Source organism: Neophocaena asiaeorientalis, unplaced genomic scaffold, assembly GCF_003031525.2.
Source record: "Neophocaena asiaeorientalis asiaeorientalis breed wild unplaced genomic scaffold, Neophocaena_asiaeorientalis_V1.1 scaffold228, whole genome shotgun sequence".
In the NCBI taxonomy this organism is placed as follows: Eukaryota; Metazoa; Chordata; class Mammalia; order Artiodactyla; family Phocoenidae; genus Neophocaena; species Neophocaena asiaeorientalis.
In genome coordinates this window covers 654,200-668,106 of record NW_020173762.1, presented here as the reverse complement: position 1 = coordinate 668,106, position 13,907 = coordinate 654,200, and the positions used below count along the sequence as shown (strand labels likewise).

General features: G+C 35.0%; 1 protein-coding gene across 3 annotated transcripts in view; it reads left to right on the top strand.

Annotated features, from left to right (window-relative positions):
- ADGRL3 (adhesion G protein-coupled receptor L3) overlaps positions 1 to 13,907 on the top strand; it is a 688,045-nt gene that overhangs the window by 521,585 nt on the left and 152,553 nt on the right. For all 3 annotated transcript variants that reach the window (XM_024751339.1, XM_024751340.1, XM_024751338.1), the window contains 2 exons: positions 2,027 to 2,130; positions 12,121 to 12,306. In XM_024751339.1, coding sequence (XP_024607107.1) covers positions 2,027 to 2,130; positions 12,121 to 12,306 — 290 coding nt within the window. The remainder of the gene's footprint in view (positions 1 to 2,026; positions 2,131 to 12,120; positions 12,307 to 13,907) is intronic.

Sequence of the window (13,907 nt, the reverse complement as noted above, 5' to 3'; positions counted from 1 at the left end):
CTTTTTTTTTTTTTTTTTTTTTTTTTTTTTTGGTCACAACATAGTTTCGTTACTTAACATTTGATTAAATTCTGGACTCAGCTAAATTACAATTTATAGCCAAGTATTTTCAGAGTTTGAGAATGCAACCTGAAGAAGTCACAGGTGAGAATTTGGTGGGAATACCTGTGAGATCAATAGTTTTCACCCATGCTGTGAGCTCAAGTTATAATTAAGCTATGGATGTCCCAGCTACTCCAAAGGGCCAGCTCACCTATGCAACAGCCCAGAGTGAATCACTGGATTGGTGGGAGCTAGTTCTCATGCTTGTCACCAATTGTCAAATGTTTATTGCAGAAAACTAGATCAAGGACTTCTGTATTAGATGATCATTGAAACTACCTAACATTTAACAAAAGAGAATATTTGACTATCCTTTATTACCAGTCATCATAGCTGTCCTTTAATAGTTGGAGCCTCTTGACATACATAGTCAGGGATGATGCTGGCAGGAGCCAACCTCCTCTTACACAGCATCCACTAGAGAGATCAATCCTGCATTGTTTTCTCTAGGAGGTAGTCAAGAACTAGACAGCTCTCTGCCCCCCCCACGCTGATGTGATTCATAATATCACCAAATGGTAACCATATTATTATTTACCATTTTAAGCCAGAAATAGTTTGATTTCTTATTGTTACAGATATTGATCTTCATAAAACTAATACTTGACACCCTGCATAAAATTTGCATTATTGCATAAAATGTGTAAATAAAACAAATGCATAATAGATGTCACTAGACTAGCATTGTCGGGGGCTGTGATTTTGGGTGTTATTGATTTGGTTACTTCAATAGGTTTGTCTTAACAAAGTTTCAATGTGGAAATGTCCTTCTGAATTCCATGGTATATGAAGTGGTGGGAAGATAAGAAGATATATAAAAGTGCACATTTAATTTGTTTTCATCAAAGTGTTTAAAAATATTCTGAGATCTTCCTTCCCTTTACGAAGGGGCACAATATTTAGTTCCAGAGTTTTCTGTGGTATTGGAACCAGAAAACATTTTGAACTTTTCTCTTAGCGCTGTCCCCTTAGTTCTGGACCTCAGTTCCTTTATCTCTAAAAGAGAAATAACAACAGCCCCCCTTTCTTCAGATGTTTGTTGTAGAGGTTAGTGAAATACTTTATTTGAAAGCAGTTTGCAGACTGCAAAGCACTACAGAAATATGTTGTTCTTGTTCTGTGAAAATTGAGAAAGGGATTTACAGGAAACCTTCTGAAGCCCTCCCTCCCAGGTGACTGTGCTTACTCTGTGGTCTTCTTTTTACCCTTTCTCTGTCCCCTCTGCTGTGCCCCCTGTTCAAGGCCCACACAGTCTTTTCTCACCTGAATTATTGCAATAGCTTCCTCACAACTTCCATATCACTCCCTGAAATTCATCCTCCATGCTCCTGCCACAGTTATCTTTCTACAGCCTAAATCAGCCCATTTGTCTCCTCTCCGTAATGGTCTTCATTGATTTTCCATCACCTACAGATGACAGACAAGGGCGTTTATGATCTGGCTCTGCCAGCCGTTCCAACTCCATTAAATACAACTCCCTTACCCAGTAGACCTCAATTCAAAACACTTGATGATTCCCAAAGACGGCATATTTTTCCTTTGCCTGGAATGCCCTTACCCACCTTGTTTTCCTGAAAAACCTGCAAACTGATTCCTTTAAGACTCAACCGCTACCTTGCCTCTGAAAACTCAAGCAGTAAGCCCCATGGAGTCAGGTACCACATTCATCTAATTCATGAAGTTATTCCCTGTACCTGGTATAGTTGTCAGCAAATGCTTTAAAAACATTGAGTGTTTGTTATATTATGTTTCTCTAGTGCCAGTTGCTTGCTAGGCACCGTACATGGTGTTTTAATAGACATTACCTCAGTTTAATGATAATAGTCTTACCTTTGCTCATATTTGAACATATTATGGATATAAAGTCATTATAAGAAAGATGGTTTGAACATTTGAAACAGACCTATTTCTCTCATTATTTTAGGAGTATCAACTTATCTATGCCTGGCTCCTGATGGAATCTGGGATCCCCAAGGACCAGACCTTAGCAACTGTTCTTCTCCTTGGGTCAGCCATATAACACAGAAGGTAAATCGTGTCACTGACAAGGAAGGCTTTGCCAGATCTAGATCCTCTGTTGTTGATTATAACTGCTGAAAACAAAATAGTCAATAATTTTTAAATTAATGTGGAAAAAATTCTCCATTTTATTTTAATTTAAGATTTAATGACAAGCCTAATATGCTATGAGCTAATTCTAGAATTTTGTTGTTCTTAAAGGGGAAATCCATGTACTTCCTCTAAGCCAGGCAGTATTGCTTATGATAATTTTATTATTAATAAAATTTTTATGGTATTGTGAACTACAGATATAAAAGTCCAAGAGGTATTATAAATCAAGCAAGCAAAAGCTTCTAGCATATATACATATGGATTTTCCTGTGGAAATAATAATTACCAAAAAAAAAAAGTCTACCTGTGGAATCTTAATCCATTTGATAAATGTTCTGTAACCTAATCATTTATCAGTGTTAAAAGTATACACATGTGTGACAGAATCTTGCAGACTCAAATTTGCAGGGCTTATTTGGTTGCAATATGTTGAACATTTTTATTATTAATGCACTGTGGGGCTTTGAATTGATTTCATTGCAAACAGAGACCAGATGTGCATTTATGCCAAAAGGGCTATGGGATGAATCCTTATTATAGCAATTTGTGCGGATTTATGCACTCTTAAAATGGAGAGTCCTTCTATGTTACATTAGCTATGCTGAGGAATTTCTGAAAGAGATTTTTCCTGAGAAATATTACAAATGATGGCCTTACTAAAAGCCTCTCTGTGCCATTTGCTCTTTTCTCTATTTGTTTTTAACCAGACTTATCCTCAATAATATGCTGTTCAATAATCCATAAATATCTACCCAGTAGATTCTTTAGCAGATGAGCCATAACCGTCTATTTACCCTAAATCATGGAAGAACAGTGGTTATATTGACTCCAGTTACCCTCTTACATGTGCATCTCCATACTTGTTGCTATTCATAATGATGCTTCTCCAATTTCAGTACTGTTCCTGCCACAGTTTTTATGTCCTTTGATTTTATTACAATGTAGCTCAGACCCCAGGGCAAGTAACTCTTCCTGGATGTGATCAGATTAAAAGATCAGTAGCATATCTCCTTACATTAGCGACTTTTAAAAAATATTCCCTACATACTAAGCCTGGGGGTTAATATTAATTCAGTAATAATTCACCTAGAAAGTGAGTGTTTTCGTGATAATTCCTGAATATGGTTGGCCTATTTCATTGCAGAAATTACTGGTGACTTTAACTGATAATGATGCTTAATTCTTTTCTTTCCTCTGCAGACCTGCTAATCTTGTGACAAAAGGCACAATTCCTTGCAAAGAGCAGACAGCTCTTGCCCATTTGATTTAGGGATGGAATGTTTTTGTTTTATAGCAAGTATGTTCCGTTCTTTTGGAGCATTTCTGTGTAATCCTGTAGCACCTGTAAAATTATGTTGTATTATAATTATATTAAGATTATTCAATTTAGAGAGTTGGAATTTATAATAATACCTTAGCTTGATTACTTATAAATTTATAGAATTGTCAAAAGTATAAGAGGAGGTTTTTGAGCCCTGTGAATTGGCTTATGTAACTATTGCCAGGTCAGTGCTGGAGCTGGTGTTTAGCTGGGTCTACCTTTATCAACATGTCACATGTAGCCACAACACTGGCTACACTGTGAATAGATCATGATGGCCTTTATATCCCACACCCACTTACCTAGTCTCTCTTCACTTCTCTCCACTCTTTTACTTATACCTCCAACTATTTTGCTATTCATTAAACATAAATGATAGTTGAACAGGTTACCACAAAACTCTAACACTTTTAACTATTCACATCGTAAGCTTCTGAGAGAGAATTTGTATGCACTGTCCACAGAGTTATTTGTCCCTATTTTCTCTCCCTCCTCCCCAAAGCATCTTCCACAGAATTCAACCCTTTGCTCATTTACTCCCTCAGGACCTGAGTCCCAAAAACAAACAGATGGAACCTTTGAAGAGGGTTTGTTTACAGTGGCATTTGTGGGAGCAGAGGTGAACTGCAAGGGCTTGAGAGGAACCCAGAGCTAGTAACAGGGATGGAGCTGTTCCCAACCCCAGGCCTCTGGTTGCCAGATCAATGGAATGACGGAAAACTGGTAACAGGGTATCCTTGAGAGGCAAGATGACCTATATAGACAAGAGACACAACCTAGCCACAGGCAACTCTTCAGAAAAGATCTAGGGGAATAAATACTCTGATCTCCCCCACTCACCTCTTCCAGCCTCCTCACCTGCCCAGCCTCACCACTGGCCAAACCCAAACAAAAGCCAGAGAAGAGGGGTGCTCTTACTAACATCATGTAAGTCCATCTCCTAGGGCAGAGAGAAGGATGGAGGAGGATGGAAAGAGGCCTTCCTTGAATTAGCAAATGGAAAGTAACCAGCAGAGTTCACAGTTTTTGCTTCCCTTCTCTCACCCCTCCTCCCTTTCCCTTGTTCCATCCTCCTTCCTCTGTTCTGACCTCCCTGCTTTTCTTTAATTTGTTTGTTAATGCCAGTGTGAAAAAGTAAAAGTGAAATAGGTATCCGGAATGATTTGTTCCTTCCCTCCTCTGCTCATGGTGGTTCAGACTTTTAAAATAGAGTAACACTTGTTACCCGCAATAAAAGCATAGATGAAAAAAGAAAAGAAGGGGCGATTCTCTCATTTAAACAGTGTATTCAGTTTTCCCTCTGCAAGTTTGTGGGTGAACGTACCTTGGAACATGAGGCCCATCTCTTATGGCTTTGTAGTGCCTGTGGGAAATTCCTGAGGGCTTTAAAGAAAAGACTACCCTGGATCGCAGTCACTGCATCTTTCCTATGGGAGGATCTTTCATTTTGTTATTGGTACTATTCACACACTGTATGTCAGGCACCACTGTAGACAGCAAGTATACACAAATAAGTGGATCAGGATGCTTACTCTAGTTGGAAAAAGCAAACCTTACATTTTCATTTTCATTAAGAAATGAGTAATGTTTTTTTCCCCTACAGTCAGGCCAGGAGAGAGAAAGCAAGCAGAGAATCTTGATGGTTTCTGACTCACAAATGAATTTAGGCCCCTTACATACTGGTGAAATTATAGATTAAATTTTGAGTGATATTAAAGAATAGATTACATTTCACTAGAGAAAATGTAAGCCTCTAAAGGCAGAAAAAATTTGTTACAAACTGGCCAGAATACTTTCATAATCATGAGATTTAATAATTTGTATAGAAGGTGAAAAGCAAAAGTTGTACAAAAAGGTGCAGTGGTGGAGTGTAGGGGCAGAGAGGGAAAGAGAGATCGGTAGGTGGTTGGGTGGGTGGATGAATGGGTGGACAGAAAGGTAGGTACAAAGATAAACAGATGATTGGCTACAAAGATAGATTAAATAGATAGTGAGACTAGGTACATATGTCTTCGAATTAATGTTTTAAAAATATGTTTCTGGTCATACTGGAAGCCAACAAATTAGTTTAGAGCTCTGCCTTCTCTAACATATGTGGTAAAATATCCTGTTTTCTCACATTTCTTAATGACTGTTTGCTGAAATCATAGTCTCTGGCTTCAGCTTGACCTCTAGCTTGGACTCGTGTTATCAAAAAGGAGTTTATACTTTCTATTTTGCATACCTTTGAAGAATTCATTGCACTTTATAATCCCTCCTGTCTTTTTTTCAGTTGCAAATTGTGAAATTAAAGTTGTGAAGACATTCCGTATTTATTTACATGTAAAGTAAGGTCTGCTTCCTACTTCATTACCTGGTCCAACTATTATATGAAAAAGATATGCCTGAATTGTTACTGGGAAATAGTCGTCTTATTTCTAGCAAACTGAAATATCTTTTCATTTGTTTGCACACAAACTACTGACAGCTTTTGAGATAATGTAAGGTTCTTCCTGCATTTTCTAAAGAAGGATGTGAAGATCTAGAAATGATGTTTCTGTTTTACAGTGTAAAATAAGCCGGTGATTTGCTCTGGAAGACTGGTTGAATCCTGTCACCCAGATCTTAATTTCTCCATTCTTTTAGCCTCTGTAGATCTACTATGGAATGAAAGTAAATTGCTTGTTAATTTGATCAGAGGTTAGTGGAATTTCCACATCTTCAGGCTCATTTAGCCTACATTCAGTTGTAAGCTAGAAGCATTTTATTGTTTATATACCTACTTGACTCAGATTTATAGAAAAAATAGGCAGATCTTTCAAAGAAATGGTAGCTTTGTACTTAAACAATATGAGTAACTTCATCATGAATTGTTTTGACACCTGATTAATGTTTGATATAATAAATCCCATAAAATGTCAAAGCTTATTTCAAAGAAAACTGTTTTTCCTTGTGTCAAAATTTGAAATGCAAATAGTATCCATCTCTCTCATAATTATTATCTTTAACTGCAGGGTTTCCCCTCCCCTATTGAAGCCCTAGGTATAATCCCACCATTTCAATACAGGCATTAATTTACTAATCCTCACAAAACTCATAAGATTTCTCAGTGTGCATGTACTTACTTCTGAGAAATAACTTAAGCAGAATAAAAGAAATGTTAGAGATAGACATTGTAATGATGTCTTTAAGCTAGAATATATGAAGTAACTATTTCAATCCTGCCTCTTTGCACAGAAGACTTGAAGCAGATTCAAGATATGTGTATATTTCTGTATGGAAATAAGATAATAATAACAGTGGTGAGAGAAATAAATAGGACAATCAGAAAGAAGAGTAGCTTCTGGATGCCCGTGGAAAGAATATGGTTAGTGAAGGCCTGGTCTGAGAAGGCAACCTTTGAACTGAGCTTGAACCTTGAGGTCACAGTGACTATGAGAGAGTCCACTTGATGCCACCACTGCCATTAACAACAAGAAAATTGGAGATGACTCTTGGTGCCTCCCTTTCCTTCCCCTCACACGTCCAATCAGATAATAGGCCTGTCAGGGTACTTGTAAATCTCTCCCACATCAGGCCAGTTGTCACTTTTCTCCACTGCTACTACCCTTAATCCACAACAGCTTCTTCTACTGCTGTGGCAGTAGACCTCACAGCAGGTCTCCTTTCATGGACTCCCGAACCCTCTAAATCCATTCTACTAAGTTTGATTTCAAATATAAGAGTGATTAGACCACTCCTATTTAGACTCTTCAGTACATGTGGGCTCTTCCTGGACAGGGGCACGAACCGGTGTCCCTGCATCGGCAGGCGGACTCTCAACCACTGTGCCACCAGGGAAGCCCCATTCACATCACTCTTAACACAATTTTCCAAAATCGTCGTCATGACTTCCAAAATGAGACTACTCAATCTGCTCCTTGCTTACCTCTCCAGCTGCCTAAACCCCAGTGACAAGTGCCCTTTGTGCAGCACCCTTAAGACTCCCTGCCCCCCGCCCCCTCTCCTAAAAGCTGCTCTCTCTGCCCGGAAACTCCAGCCCTCATCCCAACCTAATTCCCTCTTTTCTATTTCATCTCAGATTACACATTCTTTCTCAGAGTATTTCCTAAATTATTCCCTAACTTCATATACCAGGTTAAAATGCCTTTAAACTACTCTACCGCACTGGGATTCTGTATTGCCCTCAAAAAAAACTGAAATCAAATTCTTGTGCAGTTAATTTATTAATAGCTCTTCGCTTTCTAGTACGTAAGGTCCTGTTATTGGGAACCATTTTGTCCCCAGACTTTAGCATAATACTATTAGAAATTCAAATTTTGGTTAAATAACAAATGAACATTTAGACTGAAGGAACAATTGTTGAAATTATAAGTAGAGGTAGAGATATTCTATTTTTTTAAAACTAGATATATATATTTAATATGTACAGACACACAATTTGTGCTATGTAGGTACCAAATTGAATTCTGAAGATAGGACAATGTGCTTTTTCTTTCTGTTCTGCCTTTAGTGCCCTGTCTTCCCAAACCATGATTATTTAGACTTCGCTTTTTATATAGCATCCTCTTGGCTGTCTCTCCCCGCCAGTCCCCACCAGAATTTTATCTTCCCAAGTCACCCTCAACTTATCTTTTAACTTGCAACTTATTGTTACTTTCTGTTGCTTTCCCACCTAATTTCCAGGTGTTTATTACCCCTGTACTATATTCCAATAACACCTCATATACATTCTGTTATTATGATTGCATTGTTGAATTAGTATTATCTGCCTTTATGCACCCTCCCCCGCAATACCAACTAGTAGAATGTGAGATTCCTGAGCGCAAGAGCCACATATAACATTTGTCTTTATTTCCTTAAGAAATAACCAGTGTCCAAATGATTGTTGAATGAATGAAAGAATTTTACTATGAATTCTTCAATTTTAAGAGGAAGAGAGGACTGTAATGAATAACTGGTTATATTAGTTTTTATTTTACTTTAAAAACATGCTTATCACATTTTTATTATAAACATTTTTATAACTTATTTGTACTTTAGTTTTTTTCTTACAACTTCCTTGTTGGTGAACATTGAGTTCCACAGTTCTTTTGTGGGGTTAATTAGATTTATTCTTCATAAATAAACACTTGAGTGCTAAAATGTAGTTACTATTTTTAAGATAATCCACTAGAGATTTTCATATTTGACTAATGGTTTTACAACACTACACTATCTGCTTTGACACATATATTGGCAGCATCATTATCTTTTATGTTGAGAGCAGTAATATTTTGACTTATTAGTCATTTACATTTTCAACTTTTTCATTACTGTTCATAAAGAAAAAGTTTAAATTTTTATATTAGGGAGTTACATAGGCCTCCTTTTTCATCTTATCATGTCCTACCCCAATGTTATAATAATTAATAATTGAAGACTATGTTTGTACAACTACACAGAAAAAGAAAAGAAATTGAATTACACTGTGAAAATACCTATTTTTTTCTGTTTGATAAGTAATTTTGTTTTTTATTATGTTCCCTGATAGCTGTAATGAAAGTCAGTACTTGCATCTTTAGTTTTGAAGATAATGTGTGACAGAAAGCCTATTATCTCATAGATCTCAGCCTTTTTCCAACAGCACCCATTTAAGTGAATCAAAAGACTCCAGAGGTCCATGTGCCTTGACATTTTCTCATAGAAAAAATATTATGTGGTAATAAAGGCATAGAAGAAAACAATACAGTAATAATGATAATAAAACAATTATACAAGTTCATAATGCTTAACAAAGTAAAACAGTAGTAATTCCACAAATAGATTCATTTTTATAAGAATAGCATAGGTGAGAAACTACAACAAATGCAAGACTCTATGGATGGTGGATGTGGCATCTGTCACCCCATTGATCTCCAGGGTTGATTCGGCTGATCTGGCTGGCTAGGCAGGTGTCCCCTTCCTCCCTCACCACTCCACGTGCATCCCTTCCAAAGCTGCTCGCTTGGTTGAAGAGGATGACCTTTCCCAATAGAGGAGGACCATTCTTCAGTCAAGGGTATATGAGTAGGTATGCTCCCCTGCTAGAACCTCCAATCAAGCTCTCAAGGTCCATTTGTAGGAGAACATAGGGTAGTCAAGCTTCCAAGACTCTAGACATATCCAAATGAAGTGCTGTATGTGGCAGTCTGCCTTTCTATAAAAAAAAAAAAAAGACTCTATGAGTGGTGCATTGATTAAAAGAATACCCCTTTGGAAAATTATAGGAATTCCAGCTATCTGGATACTCACGTGCACAGGTGTTTTGCAACATTGTCAAGCAATTGTATCAGGTGTTCAGACTTACTGATGGAATATTGAATTTGAATACTTCATGAGTACTAGCATTTCACCAATTTAATTAACGAATACTGAATTTTATAAATCATTAATTGATTTACTAGATTACCAGTAAGTAGCCCTAAATTATATGTAATGATTAAATGTATGGATTATAATCACATTTACGTCACTTTGTGACCACTTAAAAGTACTTTCATGATCCATCAGTGGGTCTACATTGACTTTGTTACACACTTATCCTTGAACCTTACAATCTATTCCATTTGGTCTTACAAGTATCTCAGGTTTTCAGGTCCTGACCATAATTTACAAATTCAAAAATTTAGTGCAAGTGTTTTTTTTATTTTAAGCGTCTCTAAAAAGTATCAATTAACTATATAATAATACTTTAACATATTCTTCTTGTAATACATTAATATTCTTCTTGTAAAATTTAAACATTGCAGAAAAGGATTTGTTTTTTGATTTCCATCTTTCAGATTTTGTTCTATGTGTTTAAACATATACACATATATGTAAATGTAAAATATTTACATATAATATTTATTTTTCATAGGTAACATGTTTATATGCTACTCAAGTTGTGTGTTTGTATTTCACAAATAACATACCTATATATATTAGCATATAAATAATTTTTATACTTGCATTTATTTTAACTCAATATTACATGTTGAAGATTAACATTAACAATATTGTTCTCCTTCATACTTTTAAACTGTTGATTAATATTCCATAGTATTTATATACATAAGCAGTTTTCCACAGTCATAGCCCATTTTGTTTTCTATTATAAGCAAGCTAGAATGAACATCTTTGAACATATCTCTTTCATAACAGTGGGATTCTTTTTTTATGGTTGATAGTGATAAGAGAAATCTCTGTCTTATACAGTCTTCACATTTCAGAGTTTAATAGACACTAGTAATTTACTCTACATAGGAAGTATGCAAATATACACATTCAGTAGTAGTTTATGATGGTCATATACATTTTTACAAATCTTTGCCAACACTTTGTTCTTAAACTATTTTTATGTTTTTGAATTAGGATTTTTCTATATACTCGAGAATGTGATTGTTAACAATTTAGTTATTCCAATTTCTCCAATTTATTCATGTTTCTTTAACACTCAATACTGCTACAAACATTTATTAAGCATCCCTGAATAGATAGTGATAACCTATTTGACTAAGAGTTTTTGTTGTGCCCCTTATAGCTTTCTGGATATCCATTGGGAAGATAGCCTTACAAAGAGAGGACCTTTCTGTTCGGGATCCTAAGTTCTGTATTAGACTGTGTTAAAAGTAGAAAAAGAGAAGAAAAGAAAATTTTCTAAATAATGACACTATTATATATTTAAGTAGCAATAGAGTAGGCTAAAGTCAGGAAAGATCCATGCCAAACCATTAACAATCTCTGGGAAGTGGGAATATATAGAGGCAAAAGAAGAGACATTCATGATTTTTGCATTGCATACCTATATCTGTATTGTGTAAATGTTTTATAATCTTATTTTAGTCTATTAGTTTAAAAATGATAAAGGACATGATAAATTGGGAAATTACACTTACTTTTTTTTTTTAAGTTCCCCAGGCCTTCCTTATAAGCTAATATATATTCCTGTCTTATTACCCAGAGCTATCAAATTTGCTCAAGTAATCATAGGGTATTAGTCTATCTCTTTTAACATCTTTGGATTGTTGACAATTTGAAAAATTCTTGTAGAATATACTTGAAAAAGAAGCACATACTTTCAGAAAAGGAAAGTGCTAGAAACTAACCAATAGTTTGCTACCTAATACATTGGGAACAAAATCTCTTAGTAAGAAGATGAACAGCACTTTGAAAAGCAGGGATTTTATTTGGAATTAAATTTTCACAGAGTTTAGCAGCCAGTGAGTATTCATTGTGAACTAAGTGCTAAACTAGGCATAATGGAAAATTTGTACTGGCCTCTGTCAGCATCCAATTTAGAAACGCATAGAGAAAAGTCATAGGGCAAACCTTAGACTTAACCACCCAGATGGGTAAACTAAGAACAATTTCTAGAAGTTAGATTCCTCAAGAGGAGCTTCCTAAAGGCATGAATTTCAAGTTAGGTATTGAAGAAAATAATGGATTAGCAGGAAAACTTAAGGAATGTATACCAAGTAAAGATGGGATTTAATAACTTTCTTGCCTCAATGATTAAAACATATGCAAAAACAATTGTCCAAAGAAACCAATAAAATTACTTATTTAAGATCTCTTTCCTTTTTGTTCTGTTTTCAAAATTGTAGTTGAAATCTGGAGAGACAGCTGCCAACATTGCTAGAGAACTGGCTGAACAGACAAGAAATCACTTGAACGCTGGAGATATCACTTATTCAGTCCGGGCCATGGATCAGCTGGTCGGCCTCCTAGATGTACAGCTCCGGAACTTGACCCCAGGTGGAAAAGATAGTGCTGCACGAAGTTTGAACAAGGTAAGGACCTTTGTTACATGTATCTTTGAAGTTGTAAAATCAGTAAGGCTTCCCTGATTAATTTCTTTCTTTCCATAAAATCAGATCATTCTAAAGAGAATTGCTAGCTATATTCAATTCACTTCACTACTGCAGTATAATAATGACCTTATTTGACTTTCAATCTAAGGAACAATAAATGAGATCTCTCTTTATGTATTTTGAAATTACAATTCTGTTTTCCATAGTACTCTTTTGTATGCTAAATTCGGACAGGGTTACTATAGATAAATGCCATTTCTTTTGGGTTTTTTTTCCCCTTTCAAACCTTTATATTAATATAATTAACAGTAAAACAAATGTCTAATCAACAAGCAGAAATTTAGAAAATAACAATGAAAAAGGATATTAGTAATACATTATAGATGTTTTAAAAATAATTTAACCTAACTAATATTACATTAAAAAACTCATAGGGCAAGTATTTGTTTTAATTTTTATTTCCTTTTGATTTTTAAATTACTGATTTTGTGTCATTACCATTATAACTTAAAAGGTTTAAATGTTTTTCAGCAACTTTGAATTGTAACTAATAAAAATAAATTATTTTTTAAATTTTAAGGAATTTTAATTTATATTTATAAATCTACTATATATTTATATACATTATATACTCATATATAAGCATTTTATATATAATCTATACACATATAAGCATTTTATTTACATAAGTATGTAAAATATATTTAATATATTTATAAAGAATATCATTTATTTATGTAACAAAATATCACATGGTGAAAAGATACTAGAATGCTGCCATCAGATAACATGTATTCCCTGAATGGCATTTTTGTAGTAAAGATAATCGGTTATTGAAACTTGATTTTAAGGTCTCAAATATCAGTGATAATCTTATTACTTAAAAAAGCAAGAATTTGGCAGTGACCCTCTAATGTCCTGTATGAAATTCACTAAATGAACATTCCCCTTTAGAATGAAAAAATAACTTTGCAGACTGGTCTTTATTATGTTTATTTCTTTTCTGTCTTATTAGACTAGGAGTCTCACTCATGAGATGGAAGAAACTTTTTTAAATAATAATGGTTCGACATTAAAAAGCTAGATATTTTATCTGTCAGTTTTTCCTGCAATTTCATCCTCAGAAAATAGATTCAGTTTTATCAATTAGATATAAATTATTACTAAAGTTTTTTTCATGCTGAGCAAAAAGGAGTTATTTTTGTCATTCATATTCCTGATAGAATCTCAACCAAGCCGCTGGCAGAATATAATCCACAGCTGCCTATGTAGTCTGGGCATGCTGTGATTTTAATGTGTCATTACCCAGGCTGACTGGAGGCTATTAATGAATATTGCTGCCAGCTATTGTTATCATAATGTACTGGATATAGTAATTTCTATTAATGTTACGTATCCATACCATTACTTGTTATAGCAATACTTTGTATCTTTATTTAAAAATGGTGTCGATGTCTGACAATATCGGGTAAACCTGGCAATTAATGTCACATTCTAACTAGCTACAGCTAATCAGCTTGCCTAGTCTGAATATCAAATAACTGCATAATGGACAAATTTTCATTTGTGAAGCTTTTTAA